At 34.3% G+C, this 22,547-nt stretch overlaps 1 protein-coding gene across 5 annotated transcripts in view; it reads left to right on the plus strand.

Moving 5' to 3' along the window:
• Positions 1–22,547, plus strand: part of NAALADL2 (N-acetylated alpha-linked acidic dipeptidase like 2) — a 1,340,010-nt gene that overhangs the window by 1,026,568 nt on the left and 290,895 nt on the right. For all 5 annotated transcript variants that reach the window (XM_004756608.3, XM_045088639.1, XM_004756611.3 and 2 more), the window contains 2 exons: positions 1,387–1,592; positions 5,863–5,982. In XM_004756608.3, the coding sequence (XP_004756665.1) occupies positions 1,387–1,592; positions 5,863–5,982 (326 nt within the window). The remainder of the gene's footprint in view (positions 1–1,386; positions 1,593–5,862; positions 5,983–22,547) is intronic.

Raw genomic sequence — 22,547 nt, forward strand, 5'->3', positions numbered from 1 at the left:
GTTCATTCACATGACTTTCTTATTTAATGGCTCTGAAAATTAGAAACAATTGTTAAGGCTTTTGGATATGGTTTGTCTAGAATACAGATAATCCCAAGCAGAACTTTCACACATATCTGGGAGATGAGTAAATAAATTTCCTGAGTTTCAACATTTGCAACCACCCTGGATATACCATTAATTAAATTTTGATAAAGTGTTTGCAGATCAGATCCATTGCTGGTTCTAAAATCAGCAGAAAACTAAAATAATTTCATGCAGTGATTTCCCATCAAATAGCTTTCTGATGCCACAAAGTAAAGGAGTAATTCATTTATTCCACACACAAGTAGTACTTATGTGTCAGACACTGTTCAAAGTGCCTTACACTTAGCAACTCATTTAAAACAGAAAGCAAGGGAATGATGTATGTGGTATTTGTATTTTCATTTTATACTTGAAGAAATCCAGGAATAAAGACTTAGATAAGCTCTCCAAGGTCACACAACTAGTATATCGGATAGCCTGGACCCAAACCCAAGCAGGCTGGCTTCAAAGTCTGCACCGCTGAGCTATGGGACATCTCTGAATAAAATGACACTCTGAAGAAATCTTTATACACAGACATATTGGGCTACTTGGTGAAAGAAATATAGATCAACACCAATAACATTCAGTGGCAACAAAATCGAAGGAAACTCTGGAGATAAGAGTTTTAGTCTACCTTATTATTGACGATAGTCAGTAATGTACATTGAGTAGGCCCCATCCATGTCTTGTGGAGATCTTTCTATGTTGTGTCTAATGGATTTTTTATGATTATGTGAAATATGTGGGAAGAAAACTTTTACAGTAGTTGTATGACTTTTGATGTTGAGGTTTTTTTTTTCTTCAGGGAATTGAGAAGAGCTAAGACTATAAGCTGGAAGCTGTAATTAATTCCCTAAATACTTCATTTATTTCAAAATCCATATATGACTACCACATTATTTAATATTTACAGCTACTGAATAACTGCTCCCTCATATGTATTAATAGTTCATTAATATTTACTGAGCATACACGCATTGTTTACGGGGTACTTCCCACTATGATTCTGGAAAAATGTTAGATAAAGGTTTCATTGTGGCATATTTGTATGCTTCATTAATTAATATGCATGTTGCAAAGGACAGTAATATGGATCTAAGCTTTGGAATCATAATTGAGTTCAGCAGCTGCTTCTGCTTTGATATATACAGATGTGTGAATCAAGACAGTGGGTGAAAAATGTTAAAGTAGTCTTAATTATTAGGACAGTTTTACATAATTGGTGCTCAGTTGTGCAAAGGATTATGTAAATGTCATTAAATTTATTGTTAAGGTTTATATTTTGTCTCAATGGCCCTTGTCTCCTTCTATTTCCAGACCGTTATATCATAGTTGGCAGCCACCATCAAAGTGCATACGGTTCTTATGGACAAGAATGGGCCAGCAGCACTGCTGTAATCACTGCTTTTATCCAGGCCTTGATGTTAAAAGTTAAGAAAGGGTGGAGACCAGACCGCACGATTGTTTTCTGTTCATGGGGAGGAACAGCTTTTGGCAATATTGGCTCATATGAATGGGGAGAGGTAAATGCACTTTAATTACTATGCTTTTCCTGCTCTCATGCTCTCTCTCTCTCTCTCTCACTCACTCTGACTGAAATTGATAAAATAAAGTTCTGAAGCCAGGGATAAGAATGTGCCTTTCAACCAGCTGTCCTATCTTCTAACTTGCTGAGATCACCTATAAGAAAGAGGGGGGATTGGGCCCCAGTGCATTGTGTTTGATCTGCAACTATCTTACTCTTGTTGCTCCCAGACCTACCCCACGGTTGTGTTTACCTCGTTATTGTTTCTCCTTAGACAGGTTGATAGTTACTGGAGAAGAAAAGATCAGGTAATGCATACAACTACTTTTTTTTCCCCCTAACTTTCTGGCAGTTATCTGGAATTAGGAAACAGTCTTCTATGTTAAATATCTACTACCAAAGGATCATACCATTATTTATACCATATGTAGATTGGCCTCAGAACGCCACTGGAATGTTTAAGTTTCAAATGCTTTTGATAGGTATGTGTTTCACAGACATACTGTATTTTTAATGGGATATATAAAATGATAATTGAATTGATGACACGTTAAAAACAATGAAAACATTTTAAAACTCTTAGTCTATTTACTTGATGATTTTTTTTTTTTTTAAAGAGGGTTGGTGGAAAAGTGTAGGAAAAAAATCCACACAATTTTATCTCGGAAAATAAAACAATCTGATATTCTAGTTTATCAGCTTAGGAAAAACAAAACAAAACCAAAGCTTAAATATCTAATGGGTAATTCTCCTATGTCGTTTTTTAAGTATTAAAAAAAAAAAAGATAAAATGTTTATTGACCACAAAGAAAATATCAAAAAGATACACACAAAAAAATAGCAGGTGTCTTTTTATTTTATTTTATTTTATTTATTTACTTTTTAAAGATTTTATTTATTTATTTAACAGACAGAGACCACAAGTAGGCAGAGAGGCAGGCAGAGAGAGAGAAGAGAAAGCAGGCTCCCCAAGGAGCGGAGAGCATGATGTGGGGCTTGATCCCAGGATTCTGGGATCATGACCTGAGCCAAAGGCAGAGGCTTTAACCCACTGAGCCACCCAGGCACCCTGCAAGTATCTTTTTAATTTGAAGAAAAGTATTCTTCATTTTTTTTTTAAGATTTTATTTATTTATTTGACAGAGAGAGATCACAAGTAGGCAGAGAGGCAGGCAGAGAGAGAGCGGGAAGCAGGCTCCCTGCTGAGCAGAGAGCCCGATGTGGGGCTCGATCCCAATACTCTGGGATCATCACCTGAGCCGAAAGCAGAGGCTTTAACCCACTGAGCCACTCAGGTGCCCCTGAAAAAAAGTATTCCTAACAATGGAAAAAATTTAGTGTAAAACTTATCAAGATATACATGTTGAAAATTAGAATATTTTTCATACTCAAATTAGTTGTGTATTTGTTTCATATTCAAAAGAACTAATTCAAATGAATCAATTTTATTGCTGAAAGAAACTTTTTAAATTTATGACAAATTTTTAGTTAGATGGAAAATGTAATAGCTGAATCAACTTCTCAAACTTTTATTCTAATTTACTTTAAAGACATAAATAAGTTAAAAAGCATTTTGGGTAATATATTTGTGATATGGGCTGATTTTAGTATTTCAGAGTTTTTTTCATCATAAAACAGTGTTTAAGTTTTCTTGTAACATTAATGTGGATTTTAAAAAGTGTGTCTTAAAGATTTTCAAATTCCAAAAATTTATTCCTCTATATCATACAGCCTTCTCCATATCTGTCTAGTAACTTTTACATTAAATTTATGTTATTCCTAAATTAGCACATATAGTTCTAAGCTATGTTCTGAAAGTTGTCTTTTCCAACATTAGTAGTTCCTAACTTACGTATCCTGAGCCCCCATGCATGGGAAGTGCATTGCAAAAATTCTTTTAATTTATTTGACCTCCAAGCACCACAGCCTGTAAATTCGATCAATAATGTAGCCTTGTATGTATGTGGGCAATTATATTTTAAAATTGAAGAGATTAAAAAAATTGAATTTTTTGTGTTTGATAAAATATAGATTTATTTGTAAGTTTTACTGAATTCATTTTATCTTTTGATAGTTTTATATTTTTCTCTATCAGCAAATACAGCTAAAACAACTAAAAACCCTGTAATGTGGGAGCCTGTAGAGAAAAGTATTTATGTTAGAAAAGACCCTTCCTATTCAAACATAGTAGGACCCTCTGTCCTTACATTTTTTATGTAGGAATGTATATATGTATGTTTGGCAACCAGTTATCCATTCAGTCACTTTCTGGCTTTTTCCATTACTAGATAGGCAAAGATACAAGAGTGAAGAATATGACAGATAACATATAGATTTGATTATTGGCTCATGAAGTATACTATGTAAAATTACTGTGTCTCATGAAGTCATTTTGTAAATATCTGCTTGAGAAGGAATTTAGAAAACTATTTAGAAAACTACTGGTTTTCCTGTTCTGTCTTTTTACCAAATCTACCCCTGAGAACAAAACATTTTCTTTTTAGTTGAAATCAAGTTACGGTCTAACCTAACTTCCCAGTGAAGATGAGTGAGGAAAGTACTTGCTGACATGTCATACTGCCCTATTTAATTTTACTTGCACAGGAAACCCACAGTTGTAATTAAAAAGATTAAGAGATATTGCTCACTAAACTTAGAACTGGAATTTATAGTGATAAAGTTATTATAGAAGTGACTCAATACTGATATTTATCCTTGAGGAAAATTATCACATTTTACTAAATAATTAGTACCATTTCTAAATAAAATAGTACCATTTACTAAATGAAAAGTACGTTTTTCCTTCTTTTCTTCTTTTGTAGATTCTTCATTTCCACAGGCACCTGCGGAAATGTTACAGAATTTACAAGTCAGAAAGTCTGACTTCAAATTCTTTCTACCATAAAACTCTGTGGTGTTAGGCGAGATTAACTTTTCCAAGACTTGATTCCTCTGCACATGTACTAATGCAAGGTTCTCATGAGTGTTAAATGCACTAACATACATACAGCTCCTATGTGCTACTGTGTAAATAGAAGTTGTTTTGCCTCAGCACTTAACAGACATTTTTTCTTAAAAAAAGGACACTTTTAAAATACATTATTATGTGCAGAGTATTTAAGCTTCAGTTCATCATTCCTGTCCATTTGAAACAATTACTCATTCTATTTATTTATTTATTTATCTATAAGATTTTATTTATTTATTTATTTCATGGACAGAGATCACAAGTAGGCAGAGAGGCAGGCAGAGAGAGGGGGAAGCAGGCTCCCCGCCGAGCAGAGAGCCCTATGCTGGGCTCAATCCCAGGACCCTGGGATCATGACCTGAGCCAAAGGTAGAGGCTTTAACCCACTGAGTTACACAGGTGCCCCTGAAATACTTATTCATTTTAAATGAAATGTCTTCACCTCTCTTATAGAGGTGTAGCTGAATTTTCAACTTAAAATAGGAGTCACATGCTGATTTGCCAGGAAGACAGGCTCTTGACGTCTTACGTGTCATATGTTAGAGGAAGAAAGGTAAGGTCCTAAGACCAAAGTATGACAGTTTTTAGGCCATTTTTATAGAATTGTCATCATGATGACTAGTCATTACATATTTATGCAAAAAAGGAGGAACATAACAGAAGGCTGTCTTAGTAGCACCTTATTAATAGGCACAGTGGTCTTCAGTTTTGGGGGATAGGGCTCAGCAAAGAAGTAGAACTATTCTGCTGACATCATTTTATGCTACTCATGTGCATAAAATATATCAGGTTTTATTTCAGGTAATATGTGCAGGGACAAAGTTGTATTATGCTCCATTTTGCTCAGAATAAAGAGCTACTGCATGTAAAAATTAGCTCACTGTCTCAGAGGAAAGGCCTAGTTTGATTAATCACTGAAGTAGTTTACCCATTCAGTAACTATAATTCAGTAACTCTAAAATAAAGTGCTGTGGCTAGAGCAAATGTTCTATCTGTACTCTAAAGTCGAATCTTATACTAGCTTAGCCTTTTAAGAACATTTTCTTTTAAGATTTGACTTTCTTCAGGAACATGTTTAAAAATATTTTGTCATGTGTGATATGTAACTCCTTATCCCTTTTATTTAAAATCCTTTTATGACCTTTGTACACTCTAATAGAGTACATTTTTTTAAAACAGTAATTGTACAATGTAATGATTTTTTTTTGGCAATATAATGATTTTAAGTAGGGAGTTGATAAAGTAAAATTTTTTTCTTTTATTTAATGGTTCTTTATTTGTTTATTTGTTTTGGTTTCAGGATTTCAGGAAAGTTCTACAGAGAAATGTCGTGGCTTATGTTAGTCTCCATAGTCCCATAAGGGGTAACTCAAGTCTACATTCCATAGCCTCACCATCTCTTCGGCAACTGGTAATAGAGGTAAGATGGACTACTTTTTAAAAAAATGATATTTTATATATATATATATATATATATACACAAACACACACACATATATAATATATTATATATAATAAAATTATTATTTAATGAAATGCCTATTTCTCTATAATTTGAGAAATTATATAAATTGTCTTGATGTTTTCATTTGTATTTAATATGCCCCAAACTATCTGTTTTAAGTAATAATCTGTCACTTATATTTTTCATCAATGTTCTTTTAACCAGTTTTTTATGTTCTGCAATTCTGTACTTACTATGGTGATAGGTGTAGATAGCATCTTACAGTTATAGAGAACATATGTAAAATTATAAATTTGTTTTTTAAAAATTGAATTTAGTTCTCAAATTCCCAATTCTGTTAATTTTGATACTTTTTGGTAAACTTCATTACTTTAGACTTCCTCCTCGCTCATGGTTTGAGCAGATTTGAGACCTGCTCTATCTTCTAGACAACATTGTAAGCACCCAAAAAGCAGGATCTATGTCTAGTTCCTAGAATATAGTGATAACTAATTCTAAGATATTTAGAAAATATTATTTAAAAATACTTATGGGAAAGAATAGCACACATTTTCCTATAGAATAACTTGAAAAAAAATCATGTGGCTTGTGATAATGTCTCAAGAGACATTCAAAAAATATTTATTTATTCATTTATTTAAGATTTTATTTCTTTATTTGACAGACAGAGATCACAAGTAGGCAGAAAGGAGGCAGAGAGGGGGAAACAGGCTCCCTGCTGAGCAGAGAGCCTGATGCGGGGCTAATCCCAGGACCCTGAGAAGCTTAACTCACTGAGCCACCCAGGTGCCTCCAATTGTTTTTTATTTAAAAAAAATTTTTTCTTATTCACTCTGGGGGCTCCTGGATAGTTTAGTCGGTTAAGCATCTGACTCTTGATTTCCGCTCAGGGTCCCTGAGGTTAATCCCAAAGTCAGACTATACCCTCCACAGAGAGTCTGCTAGAGAGTCTCTCCCTCTGTCCTCCCCTTTCTCAAGTGCACTCATGCTCTCTCTCTCTCTCTCTCTCTCAAATAATTAAATAAATAAAATCTTAAAAAAAAATTTAGTCCTTTCTGGCCTATTTCAAAGAGGTTTTCAGAACATCTCTCCTGTTTATTAGTTGAGTTCAATTTTATTTTTGCATTCTTTTTATGACATATACTACAGATAAAATGATATGTGTTATTTCTCAGAATGAAAGTAATAATGTGACCACTGGGGGTGGTTTTCCCCCAACCTGAAGGGTTATTGGTGTATATTAGAAATGACCTTTTAGATGCCTACAGAATTTCCATTGAGTATCATAGAAACTGAGCTAAATAATGAACAGTGCTTTAGTTTAACCATAATGCCTGATTGAAATGTTATGCAAACTAACATTTTATGACTTTCATAAAGTATTTTCTAGTTTAATAGTTTTCATTGACATTTCCATATGTAGTATAATAAAGAAGACATTATGAAAGATGAAATAGATAAATCTGTACATTTGAGATCAGCAAAACCCCAGTGTGCATGCCCTAAATTATATCCAGTTCTGTAAGTGAATTCCTCATGTGCTTTGTACTGCTTTGCATTCTGTGACTCTCTTACCTGCCTTGAAAAAAAATCAAAAGAAAAAATTCAGCAGCAGATGTCTCTCTTAGAAAGTTAAGATATTTCTGTACAACTGAGTGATCAGAAAGAAAGTGTGAGCTCAAGTATCTGGCCACTGGAAAGGGTTATTTTAAAATTTATCTTTTCCTTCCTGCATTTTACCATATTTGTATTTTGAGAACTCTGGAAGATAAGTAATCATTGAAATTCATAAGCAAATAGAAATAACAAACTATTAAGGACTATCAAATCTAAAGAAATATCTATCTATAGAAATGTCTGAAAATATACTGCTTTTTAAAATATCTTGGCACATCTTAGAGAGATGCAAATATTAACATTTAAACCTAATTTTCTAAAAATATAGCATAGTTTATCAATAATGAATATTAACATGGAAGATATACTTTCCTATCTGCTTGGGGGAGGAATCTTTTTATTTGATAGTTAAAATGTTTCTGTACTAATCTAAGAATTAGTATATAAATTCTAATTTACTCAAAGAAAATATCCTTTCAGTTGAGAGAGAACATATGTGTGTTCTATAGGACAAATTAGAAAGGTAGGATTAGGGGATACCTAGATGGCTCAATGGATTAAAGCCTCTGCCTTCAGCTCAAGTCATAATCCCAGGGTCCTGGGATTGAGCCCTGCATCAGGCTCTCTGCTCAGCAGGGAGCCTGCTTCCCCTCTCTCTTTGTCTGCCTCTCTGCCTACTTGTGATCTCTGTCTGTCAAATAAATAAATAAAATCTTAAAAAAAAAAGGATTATTACAAATTCAAATAAAAGCATATAAAGGTGAAGAGAACTAAAAGTAACAAAACCTCACAGTAATTTATATAATTTAAAATAATTTAACACTAGTGGAATTAAAAAGAAAAAAAAAAGATTTAGAATGTTTCTTTGAAAAAATAAAAGGAATGAAGGTGCATGGGTGGCTCAGTTGGTTCAGCATCTGACTCTTGATTTTTGACTCAGATCATGATCTCAGGGTCATAAGATCAAACCCCATGTCAACCTCCATGCTCAGCAGGGAGTGTCCTGGAGATTCTCTCCCTCTGCCCCTCCCTGCCTCAAATGTATAAATAAATCTTTTTTTATAAAGGAACATTATAATAGAATATCAATAACTTTACTTGCAAAGACATTTTATCAGTCTTTAGAACCTTCATATTTTATTAGTTTCTTAGATTCTGTTTTCATAAACAAATACGTTTCATATAATCTAGTGTAAATCAAACAAAAACAATTTAAAAATTATTTTTTCTACAAAGAACAATATTTTTTATAAGGCATGCTGACTAAATTGTGGATGACATAAAATTATACAGAATATACTCTTGCACAGCAATGCACAGAATCAAAAATATCTCATGAAGTTCATGTGGTAAAAATAGCAAATGGGGGCACCTGGATGGGTCAGTGGATTAAGCCTCAGGTCATGATCCCAGGATCCTGGGATCGAGCCCCACATCAGGCTCTCTGCTCAACAGGGAGCCCACTTCCCTCTCTCTCTGCCTGCCTCTCTGCCTACTTGTGATCTCTCTCTCTGTCAAATAAATAAATAAAATCTAAGAAAAAGGAAAAAAAATAAATAACAGATTGAATCTTTAAAGGTTGTTATACAATACTGCATTTATTTGTTTATTTATTTATATTTAAATTAAATTAGCCAATATATAATACCTCATTAGTTTCTGAGGTACTACTCAATGCACTGCATTAAAAAAAAAAAAAAAGAAAAACTAGACACATATAGGATATTTTAATGGATTATGAGCTTGATAGAAAACAAAACTGTGAAACGGTTGCCCTAAATCAAATACCAGTTCAAATTTTATTCCTACTATGTTATTCCAGTTAAGGAAGATGATTATTTCATTGTCCTTGGTCTATTAGACCTTGGTATGCTGTGATTTTTGTTTAAATTAGACCTAATAGATGAACTGAAATAATGGTTTACAGTAAAATTCTCCCTTTTTCTTTTTTTTTTTTTTTAAAGACTTATGTATTTATTTGAGAGAAAGAGAGAGTGCCTGCAAGCAAGGGGAGGGGCAGAGGGGTAAGGAGAGAGACAATCTCAAGCAGAATGCCTGATGAGCACAGAGCCCCACATGGAGCTTGGTCCTACAACCCTGAGATCATGACCTGAGCCAAAACCAAGAGTTGGATTCTTAACCAACTGAGCCATCAAGACACCCTAAAATTCTCCCTTCTTAAGTATACAGGTTGATGTACAAGCATATAAACACCATTACAATCAGGATATACACAATTTCCATGCCGCAAAAGTCCCATCATAGCTGTAGCATTCCGTGTCCTCTCTTTGTTCCTAGTTCCTAGCAAAGACTCATCGGATTTTTGCCCAAATGGTTTGATCTTTCAGAATAGCATAATCAATGGAATTCCTTCATCACGTAGTCCTTTCTGTGTGCCTTCTTTTCCTTGGCATAATGATTTTTAAAAAATATGTCCGTATTGAAAGGGGAGCCCTCTTACACTGTTGGTGGGAATACGAACTGGTGCTGCCACTCTAGAAAACAGAGTTTCCTCAGAAAGTTAAAACTAGAACTACCCTATGACCCAGCACTTGCACTACCACATATTTATCTGAAGGATAAAAAAATAGTGATTTGAGTGGGCACATGCACCCTAGTGTTTAGAGTATCAATGTCCACAATAGCCAAATTATGGAAAGAGCCCAGATTTCCATCTACAGCTGAATGGATAGAGAATGGAATATTACTTAGCTATCAAAAGAATGAAATCTTGCCATTTGCAATTATATGGATGGAAAAAGAAGGTATTTATTTTTTGAAGATTTTATTTATTTGTCAGAGAGAGAGAGAGAGACAGCACAGGCAGGGGAAGAGTCAGGCAAAGGGAGAAGCAGGCTTCCTGCTGAGCAATCAGCCCCATGAAGGACTTGATCCCAGGACACTGATGACCTGAGCCAAAAGCAGATGCATAACTGACTGAGCTACCCAGATGTCCCTAGAGGTACCATGTTAAGCAAATACCATGTTATATATGATAATATCATGTTATATAAATATCATAATATGATATTTATGTCATGTCCTGTCATAATTATGCCATAATATCATGATATATAAATATCATAAATATCACGTTATATATATACAAATAACATGAGATATCATGTTAAGCAAAATAAGTCAGTCAGAGAAAGAAATACTGTATGATCTCACTCATATGTTGAATTTAAGAAACATCACAGATGAACATATGGGGAGGGGAGGAATAATTAAATGAGATAAAAACAGAGAGGGAGGCAAACCATAAGAGACGCTTAATCATAGCAAACGAACTGAGGGTTGCTGAAGGGGAGGTGGGTGGAAGGATGGGGTAAGTGAGTGATGGACATTAAGGAGGACACGTGATGTAATGAGCACTGGATGTAATATGCAACTGTTGAATCACTAAATTCTACCCCTGAAGCTAATAATACAGTATATGTTAACTAAATTGAATTTAAATTTTAAAAAAGTAAAAGAAAAAACGTCCTTCTTGTTACATGTGTCAGTCGTACATTTAGAGGACAAGGATAACAGGTTAGTCATGTCTGGGTTGAATGCATTACCTTTGGAGCTCTTCTTTCAGCTTGGTACTCTTTGATTTTGAAATGAAGAGGAATTAAACTATTGAATTAAGAGAGGAAGCCATTTCTCTGAAATTAGTCTATTAAATTTGAATTAAATCATCCTGAATCGAGGAGTACCTCCTGATCAGGTCATGATCTCAGGGTGAGATCCAGCTTGGCGTCGGGCTCTATACTCAACCCTGAGTTTGCTTGGGATTCTGTCTCTCCCTCTTCCTCTGGTCTTCCTTCCACTCGTGCTCTCTTTCTCTAAAATAAATAGATGAAATATTTTATAAATAAATAAATAAATCTTCCTGAATGTAGAGAATGAAGTCTTTTGAAGATTCAGAAATGCTTACTGACCATAGGTTTTAGGTTTTTCTTAGAATTCATAAACAATTGACCTTAAAAAAATTACCCAAAGAATAACAAAAACTGATGGGTACCAAAACTAAGTAATAGGAACATGAGAGTTAATGGTACTGCTCTCTCTTCTTTAGTGTTTATTTGGAAATTTTCATTATAACTTGAAAAAAAATCTCCAAAAATGCCTAAGTTTTCTAAATTACAACTCTGATAACTAATAAATTCATTTGTCTTCTGAAAGGAAGTGAGGTACCCCTTGAATGGTAAATAAAAGGCAAGAACTAAGACTTTATGTGGTTGATATTTTTCTGTTAGTTTTGTAAAATTTTGAATGTACACTTCTGCCCTCTTTGTGCAGAACATTTTTGCCAAAAAAATTAGCTCATTTAAATTAATTTGTATGTTTTAGAATTTAAAAAAAAATCTCAATTCAAAAAAACTAAAAATTAAATATTAATATTTCTCTTAAAATCCCCATTTCAGAAGTGAATATATTTTATTTTTTTTTTTAAGATTTTATTTATTTATTTGTCATAGAAAGAGAAGCGAGAGCAAGCACAGGCAGACAGAGGGGCAGGCAGAGGCAGAGGGAGAAGCAGGCTCCCCGCCAAGCAAGGAGCCCGATGTGGGACTCCATCCCAGGACGCTGGGATCATGACCTGAGCCGAAGGCAGCCGCTTAACCAACTGAGCCACCCAGGCGTCCCTATATTTTCAAATTATAAGTTACCTAATTACCTATTTCCTTTGCAAAAATGTTGATTTCATATTAATGTTTACTTCTTATTTATATTTTCCTATGCAAAAATACAGTGAAATAACGTTTTTAACTTATACTGATAATGTTAATATGTGCATTACAGAGATCAAAAAAGTATGTCAATTACATAAAACTAAGAATTTTTTTTAAGATCCAATAAACTTTTATAAATGGACTTTTTAATTAAATTTAAAAATCTCATCTGTACAGTACTCTAGGAGATTCTGGTATGAATTTCCTAATTTTTACTCTATAGTTGGTGGTCATTTGGATTTGGATGATTATTTCTAGGTTTTAGCTTTAATGAATACAGATGCTATGATTATTCTTTTGTGTTGGTAGAATGGGTGCATGCATTTTTGAGGAGTATTTATCTGGAAATGAAATCACTAGGTTACTGGGTAAGCACATGATTAACTTTAGTAGGCACTGCCAGAGAATTGTCCAAAGTATTAACTATACTACCACCAGGAATATATGAATGTCCTAGATGCCTTATATCAACACATTGGTGTATGGAAGTGTATCTTTTTTGGGTTTTAATTTGAATTTCCCTGATAATTAATGATGATTAATAATGTGGATATCTTCCTCTATAAAGGATCATTTGAGCCTTTTACCTTTTAAAGAAAAAGAATTCTACCTATAAAAAAAGAATTGTTCATCTTTGTCTTATCAATATGTAAAAGCTCTTTATGTATTCTCGATTCAAATTTTTTGCTGGTTATATATTGTGAAATCTTCTTCCAGTCTGTCACTTGACATTTTACTTTCTTCTTGGTAGCAACACACCTTAATTATTAATCTTATGGAAATCTTCTAAACAGCATTTATTGTTCCATATCTTATACAAAACACAGTGAACTTAATTTAGTAGTGATGTTTAAAGAGCATTATAAACCTTTATAATCCTCTGATTCAAAAACATTTTTGAGTCCTTACTCTCTCTTTCAATCTGTATATATACACACACGTATATATAGGAACTCACTTAGGCCTCCTAAATGAGTAAGGAATAAAATATCTTCGTAAGATCCACTTTTTCAGAAGAAAACTCTTTCTTGAAAACAATTTCCACTGATCCTTAAGTGTACAATAAAGGATACATAGATCAATGTCCTCTTAGTTAATGAAGCGCGGCTGTCTTCATACAAAGTTAGTTATGGAATTCAAGATAAAATGAGATTTCTCCCCAAATAATAATTTTAAGTATTAGGATGCAATACAAACACACACATCCCTCTCTATATACACTGCTGTTTTATGTTTATTTTTTGAAATCATCTTTCATAGTTCACAGAAGGTATTGATTTTGCCTTTAGAAAAGCAGAATTTGATCATCCATATATTAGTCGGTACTCTGTAAGTCTCAAGTAAATAGTGATGAAATTTCTAGGAGGTTATTTTGGGCAAGCCTGAAGCATTTGTACATATGAAAGTAGTCAATCTAGCTATATTTTTCTTAAATGTCACTTTGAAGCACCTGCCAGACACAGGCAAACCTGATCAAAACCAACTGATTGCATCAATATTATGAAAGAGTCCACAGAATGGACAGTGTTGTTATTTTTTTAAGTCCCTGAAAAAAAAAATGGCAAAGATTTTCTTAGTTTTATAGTGTTTTGAAAATTTTTTCATGTTTTATTTTTTCATACCAAGAAATACCCAGCAGGAAATATAGTACATATATCTTAATTCAGCTGCATTCATTAAAGCATTGAGCCCAGAACCAGACTACAGTATTACATCATTATGAATACCCCCAGTCCTTGCAGAGCTCTATAATATGATAAATATTTATAAAGAACCCAACTGTGTATGACATTGCTGTAGGTATTGTAGGGAACACAATTAGTAGATGAAATGCCCCTGTTGCCTGGGAGCTTATGACTTTGCCATGAACCTCAGACATGCATAAAGAGCTGAACTATAGGGGTGAGCGTTATGTGCCATTCGTTATGTGCCATTCTGGAATTCCCAGAAAAGAGGCAATGGAATTGATTTAATTCAGAGTCATGCATTATATAATGTGGCAAACAGGTTGAATATACTCAGAATCTTGAAGATATTTAACCATCTGTCTTGTCAAAGCTCAGTGCTTCGATCATGTAAACCAACTGCTCTTTTCCAGAACAACCAAAGCTCCTTCTCAAATCACACAGCTGATGTCCATTTCCATTTCCTCGCTCAAGTCAAGTGCAACTCTGTTATGCTTCTGAACTTTTTCTTTCGTGTTGAGGGGTACTGAACTGCCAGGGCTGTGTTTGCCACGGTAGTTGTACAGTTTCTACTAAGTGCCACAGTGCTGGTTTCCATTCTGCCTCATGATGCTACTATTCCCTACAGGGTAGAAACAAAACAGGGGAGACATGTTAGCACCAGGATGTATTTGGTTTGAATGTGTGTTTCTAGAAGGCTGATTTTTGAATAACAGAGTTATTAATTATTATTTTCTCTTGATTTTATTTTTATACACTATAGAATTAGAATAACTAGTTCTAGTCTTCTAGGGCTTCCATAACAGAATACCACAGACCGGGGAGTTTAAAGAACAGAAATTTATTTTCTTAGATTTCTGGAAGCTAGAAGTCCAAGTTAAGATTCAGGGAGGGTAAATTTTTCCTAAGGCCTCTCTCTGTGGCTTGTAGAGAGCCACTTCTCACGGTGTCTTCACAAGGTCTTTTCCCTGTACATGCTCTTTCCTGGAGTCTCCTCTACTTCTTATAAGGACACCAGTGCTATGAGATTAGGACTCTTTCTTTATGTTCTCGTTTAACCTTAATGACCTTGTTGAAGGTCTTACCTACATAAATATGGTCACGTTGGTGCCTAGATTTCAACCTGTAAAATTTGGGAAGACACATTTTAGTCCATAATATTGACCAAAATGCAGAGTGGTAGAGTACAAAAGGCATAGTGGTAGAATTTAAAAAGCTGTCTTTTCTTTTTTCTCTCTCTTTCATTGATAATTTTTTAATAGAGAGTACTGAAACAAAGCTTAATTTCTGTTCTACTTGCTATAAAACATAAAAGTAGAATTGACTTTGAAACATTCTCTACTGACTTGTCTTTCATGATACATGACATAGTTTTTGTTTGTGTATTTAGTTTTATCCTTGTTAGTTTTTATCTTTTTATTTTTTAAGGAGAGAAATTCTCTGTGCTTTCTTGCTTACAATAAATTACAACTCTTTTCAGTGGATTCTGCTTAATTCTACTTTATTTATCTTCCTTTCTGCTGCTTCTACTACCAGTAGCCAACTGGAGTGACCATAAACACCAATAAACTGATTTAAAATCCTATCTTACACTAATTTACCATTTCGATAAAGTCTCACATTTAAAATTGTGATTCTATTGGCAGGTGACTTTATCTCCTAGGTTTACAGTACTTTCCTTTGTGTTAAAACCAAGCAATCCCTCCAGTTTATTACTGTTTTACAAGGTTTTCTGTTCGTATAGGTTGACAATTTGTAAATTTCTTTTTATTTAAATCTAGATATCAAGGGAAGTCTTGGAGTATGGCTACAACCCTGAATTTCAGAAGGCAGCTGATTTAAATGTTTGGATGACATAGCCAAAGAATGGTGTAAACAATTAGAGATATTAAAATATTAACCAATTTACTGGGGAATGCATTCATGCAATCAAAATGAATATAATGTTCCTAAGTGGCTGTAGTTGAGTTAGTTTGAGTCTGACTTTTTGATTGGTATATGAGACACTAGACCTCTACAGGATTCAGTAGAATGGCCATATACTCTGCGGAACTATTAGTGAATCACTGTTACTGGCAGGTTAGATAAAACTGCTTCATCTATACAGCATCATAAGTGCAATATAATACACTTCACCATGTAAAGAAATTCTCTTTTTGAGGATGAATTAATTCTCTTTTTCCCCCACTTGACCGTTAACATATTTAAAAAACCTACCACTTATGTCATCAGTTAATTATCTAATAGCAATTACAATAGTAATGTTTTGTCTTTATGATGTATGACATTTTATCTAAAGTTTCTATGAGTAAAGAAATTAATTTAAAAAGACATGGCTTCATGGTTTACACAAACCATCTTTTTAGGAGTGCCGGGGTGGCTCAGTCAGTTATACATCTGACTCTTAATCTCAGTTGAGGTCTTGATCTCAAGGTCATAAACTTGGGTCCTGCTTTGGGATCCATGCCCAGCATGGAGCCTACTTACAAACAAACAAACAAACAAAAACTTTTTCAAATATAACTTCTGGGATAAATTTAGTTTCTATTGCTAAGTGTTTACCCCAAATAAGTTGTATAAATTATGACTCCTTTGCTTTTGTTTGTTAGTTATATTTTTAAGAAGCATCTTAACCAATTTTGTATTTATGTTGATATTTTGTATTTGAATGACTCACTTTGTTCCTTAGTAAATAATTTGTTTCTATATACTAACAGTGAATTGTCTGAAAGAGAAATTTAAAAGCAATGCCATTAGGATATCTGGGAAGTTCAGTGGTTTGAGCATCTGCCTTTAGCTCAGGTCATGATCATGATTGAGTCCTCGATCAAACCCAGATCAAGGTTCCCTGCTCAACAGGGAGTCTGCTTCCCCACCAGCACTGCCCCCACCTCACCCCCACTCTTGCTCACAAAAGTGCTCTCTCTTTCACTCTCTATGTTTCTGATAAATAAATAACATCTTTAAAAAATAAATAAAAGCAATTCCATTTACAGTAGCACTGAAAACAATCACATACTTAGGAATGAATTTAATAAAAAAGGTGAAAGAGCTATACACTGAAAATTATAAGACATTGATGAAAAGTATAGAAGACACATAAATGGAAAGATAATTCATGTTCTTAGATAAGAAAAAAATACTATTATTAAAAATGCACATGCTTTGCAAAGTGGTCTACAGATTAAATGAGATCTCTGTCAAAATTCCAAGGGCATTTTTTTGCAGATACAGAAAAAAACAATCCTAAAATTTATATGGAGCCACAACAGACCTCAAATAGCCAAAGTGATCCTAACAAAGAAAAAAAGAAAAACATGCCTGGGAGTATCACATTCCCTGATTTCAAGCTATATTACAAAGCTATATATATTAACCAAAACAGTTGGGGCACCTGGGTGGCTCAGTCAGTTAGCTGGCTGCCTTCCCCTCATGTCATGATCCTGGGGTCCTGGGATCCAGCCACCCCAAGTCGAGTTCCCTGCTCAGTGGAGAGCATGCTTCTCCTCCCTCTGCTGCTTCTCCTGCTTGTGCTCTCTCCCTCTCTCTAAGTAAATACATAAAATTAAAACAAACAAAAAAACAAACAAAACAAAACAACAGCATGGTACTGGCTTTAAAATAGGCACATAAGGCACTGAAACAGAACAGAGAGTACAGACATCAACCACGCATGTATGGACAACCAATTATTGACAGGGTATCAAACATAATCTTAAATAAATGGTGCTGGAAAATTGGCTCAAATGTAAAAAAAAGAATGACACTGAACTAATGTACAGTGTGGTGACTAGAGTTGATAATATAGTACTGTATACTTCAAAGTTTTTTAGAGTAGATCTGAAGCGTTATACACACACACACACACATACACAGTTACCTATGTTCACTATCTGCGGTGATGGATGTGTTCATTATCTTGATCTGGATAATAATTTTATAACATATAAGTATATGAATTCCTCATTTTGTACATTTTAAACATATATAATTTAAATGATTTTAAAACACAATCTAAAATGAAAAATATAAATAGGCTTTTGGTCAAAATAACAAATGAAATAAATGCTTTGCTAAAAAAAGTGAACTCTGAAGCAAAAGGAAATTGATGTAATAATATTAAATGAATGGTTGAACAAATAATCATGAATCTTGCATTAAATTCGTATTTCCCAGTGTGTGTTGTGAGAGATGTACTAAACAGAGCCTTCAGTATGTAACTGATGCATAGCAAAGGTCCAGAGGTAAACAGAACATTCAGTCTTTCTCAAACTTGTTCTGTTCTAGAACCATTCTCTTCCAGGCATCTTGTGAAAATAGTCATGGAAATGCTGCTTTAAACAAACCCTATATGCACCTAAAAGTTGGAATTTTTACAGAAACTTAACTAAGTATTCAATCCCTTCACTTTGAAAATGGATTTCTTCAAAGGGCAAGATCTACAATTCACATGCACTTTTTCAGAAACACACCTCAATATATGGTGCTGATAAGACTTGAAGGCACGGATTATTCCTTCCCTTTGATCTGGAATTTCACCTGCAAATTTATAGCCTTAAGCATCCTATAATTTGACACTAATCTCTCCACAGTAACTACTGTTAACTGTAATTTTTAGTAGGAAAATTATAATTTTAAGAGCAGGGTGATAAAGTAAATTGAACAGCAGAAGAAATTAAGCTATTTTAACCCTGAACCAACAATACTCCTGATAACCATTTTCTGCATCTCTCTAAGGAGTAGAAAAATCATTTCAATTTGGTCTATGGAAGAATTCTCAAATAGGATGAATTATCTTAAGGTGCTCAAACATTGTGCAGATGTTGTGAAGGGGGATTGAATGTTTTTTATGGGTGGTTGATCCAGCAAGTCTTTATTTATAGAGTAATTTACACATGAATTCATCCTCTATTTAGTTGTGTTTGTTTGTGTAGTTACATAACATACATCAGGGACTGCAATTAGTTTCTGGGTTGTTAACTTTCATGTTTATTGTTTATTTATCTATATTGAGCCTTTACAAATTCTGGCTCTAAGTGCATAAGCTATATTTTATATGTTACATATTAACAGTTGGTGAGTATAAGAGACCATGACGACTTTAAGTCCAGTGTTGATGTTTACAACTGTTTTCTATGGCAGTGTAATGCGTAAATACCGAGAGCAGATGTAGACACTCATCTATGATAACCATCTCACCCTGAAGTCCTTCCCACTCATTTCTCTGGAGCAGTCAATGGCAGCCACAGAAAGCATTAAAGAAGGCAGTAGCCCAGATGTAAAACTGAAATAGACATGAATCTAGACAGGATTATAAAGAAAAGCTAGTTTAGAATTACAGCATCAGAACTGCTACCCTTTTCTGCAATGTGCTTTTTGAAAGTAAAGTAATACAGAATTACTTAGTTTGAAAATTTTAGAAATTGAATGAAGGATATTAATTTCTAAATCATATTTTACATGAAGCTTAGTCATCTTTGAAATAAAAGGACATATCTTCTAGTTGTATATGGCATGTCATCCAAAATGTTAAGCAAGTTTCAATAATATTCAATAGGTAATTATAGGTTAAGAAGATGATAAGATATTGCATGATCCCAAAATAGGGTGACAGGCTCTTGCTTGGGGAAAATTCACAAAGGTGATGGGCATTTTCACTTTATCCTAGGAATAAGAATTTGATAAATAACTACATACATTACAAAGAATTCTTCAAGACTAAATCTAGCTCCTTTCATTACTTTATTTTGCTCTTCATAGAAAAACTATCAACATTACATGGGCAAAAGTAAAATCGATCATCTATAATTTTGCTCAGAGAAAACCACTGAGAATATTTTCCTTTGTGTAATGTGTATAGATTTATTGTTACCAAAGGAAATTATATCTGCATTTTTTTCTCTTAAAACATTATAGTTTACATATAACGATATATGTATATATTTTAATATCTTTGTACATGAGTGAATCAAATAAAAGTAAGTATAGGATAATTTATTGCAATATACTTATAAATTTTCTGTAGGGTTGAAATCTTTTTCAAAATACCAAAGATTTGAAAATCTTTTTCAAAATACTCCACTTGGTATTTTGGTATTTGAAATATATAATATTTCATATTATATAAATATTTGTTAACCAGTTCCTTTTTAAAGAACATTCATATACTGTGCAAAGGGTTATTTTTTTAATTAACATTGCTACTCTGTATTAGGTTGTACATACCAGTTGCCTCTTTCCAGTTAGTCCCTTTATTAGTCACTAGACAGTTCATGTAACAAAAGGCATTTCTTTAAGCAGAAATAGGTTTCTGATATGGAATGGTTGTTACAAAGGGTTCAGAAAGACCACAGGAGCCACCTCTAGGTCTTCCAGGCATGACTTAGAGAACATGATAATAGAGACCTTCCAGGGGCATTTCTATGCCTGCATGAAAAAAAAGCTTAGGGTTCAAGAAGCTACAGCCCAAATTACTCAATCTAAAGCTCAGTACTTCTGCTAAGTTCCAGTGAGCTCATAGTTATTGGCTTTAGGATCACATTGCCACAGCCATAATACAGAGGGAAATGTTGTGCCCCACACTCTGCACCTTGAAGACCTCAAGGCCAGAATCACCTCTCTTTACCACACAAGGAGGACCAGCAAGCACCTCTGTGACTCTCTTCTCATAGCAGAAGCAGCAGAGGCTGCGTTACATTATGTTCATCTTACTAACCTCATACAGGTGTGTGCACTTGGTGGCAGCTAGGTCTCAGCATGTGGCAAAGTGATCACTCGCTTTCCGGGCTTCAGTCATGGAGTAGCAAATCTGCAGTGTTTTATAGTTTCTTAGAATAAATTCCAGAATATCAAATTCTGGGTCAAGAATATTAATTTATAAACATCACAGCAATATGTTGGATATCTCTTCTTATGTGCATTGTTTCACAGCACTGTGTTTTAACTTTCTTTTTCTTATTATTTGTAAATATTCAAGCATGATAGTATCTATGTTGCTCTTTAATTTATACCTGTATATGCCTGATTGTATGGGGAGATGGTTGTGTTGTCGGAAGCCTGGGAGAACAACAGTGCACATCACAGAGCAGTTCCTAGGACCTTGGCAGATAGAGCTATCCAATGTCCAATTTTCTGATTGAAAGGGGTCATAGGTTTGACATAATATCCTTTCTTTAGATCTTTACTCAAAAGCACCCAAATGAAAAATTCCTGGCTCCAATATTTGAAATATGAAACACCATCTTGACATTTTATGTTTCCTTCAGAGCTTTATTTTTTTTCTCTTTAGGACTTATCATTAACACTATATATATATATATATATATATATATATATATCTATCTTAATTTTTGTATATCATTTCTTTTCCCAGTAGACTATAAACTCCTTGAGAGGAGAGAATTTGGGTGGTTTTATTCATTGCTGTATTTCTAATATCTGGTACCTAGAGGCCACTCAATAATATTTCATGAATGAATAAATAAATGAATATTTGTTTTCTTACACCTTCTATTTTTATTATATAAAACTTACATATGGGAATTCTGTTTCCACTTGGGATGTGGAAGTTGCAGGGGACTTTGCTCCCACCCTAACTGTGAGAATATGTGAGATAAGTTATAAAATCACAGTTTTTAAAAATCTTAGATAAAAATCTTTCAGAGCTCTGAGGCTGCAAATAAGACTAAGTAAACTGAAATCTAAGAACTGGTAGGTCCTTTCTGAGGGGAAAAGAGCTGCTTCGGTCATGGCAGAATGACAAGATGAGGAGGGATCTAGGAAAGACATGGGGGAGGAAAAAATCAGAAGAATTAATAAACTTTTAACAGACCCCTTGGGATGGCATGATGATTTTGAATTCCAGTAGCCTCGGCTGTTCCCATAGATCCTCCCTGAGCACACAAGGTCGGACACCAAAAGCTGGAGGCAGGGTAGATCGGCTGTGAGAAATACCTTCAAAACATACCAGATATTCACCATGTGCATGCAAGACCAGCTGCTGAAACCTGAGTTAGGTTTGCTGAGAGAAATCTCTCTGATGTGCTCCAGATCTTCACTGAGCACAGAAAGGGAGCTGCCAGTGGCTAGAGGCAAGGGAGGATATAAGAGGAAACGTCCTCTGAGGCACTCAGACTTTTCGTGAGTACAAAACAGTGATTGCTGGATGTATGGAGGCAGGTAGGTAAACTGAGAGAACTCTACCCAGGTACTCCAAGTTATCAACCTGTGCAAGGTGGTACCTGTTGAACTTTAGAGCAGGGCAGCCATGCAGAAAGAAGTCTCCCGAAGCTCAGAAAACCAGGCATAGGACTGAGGGTAAAGATTATTCCAAGCAGCCAAAGCAAAACAAAACAACAGAAAACTGGCATTTAGGCTATAAAACAGAGAGGCATCACTCATGGTTTGGACCACTGGCATCTGGACATAAAGACATCACTGGAGTCACATCAAGAATCAGACCTCAGCATGGAGTTCACAATAAATCACACTGTTA

The sequence above is a fragment of the Mustela putorius genome, unplaced genomic scaffold (genome assembly GCF_011764305.1).
Source record: "Mustela putorius furo isolate JIRA1106 unplaced genomic scaffold, ASM1176430v1.1 tig00003834_pilon_pilon_pilon, whole genome shotgun sequence".
Classification (NCBI taxonomy): domain Eukaryota; kingdom Metazoa; phylum Chordata; class Mammalia; order Carnivora; family Mustelidae; genus Mustela; species Mustela putorius.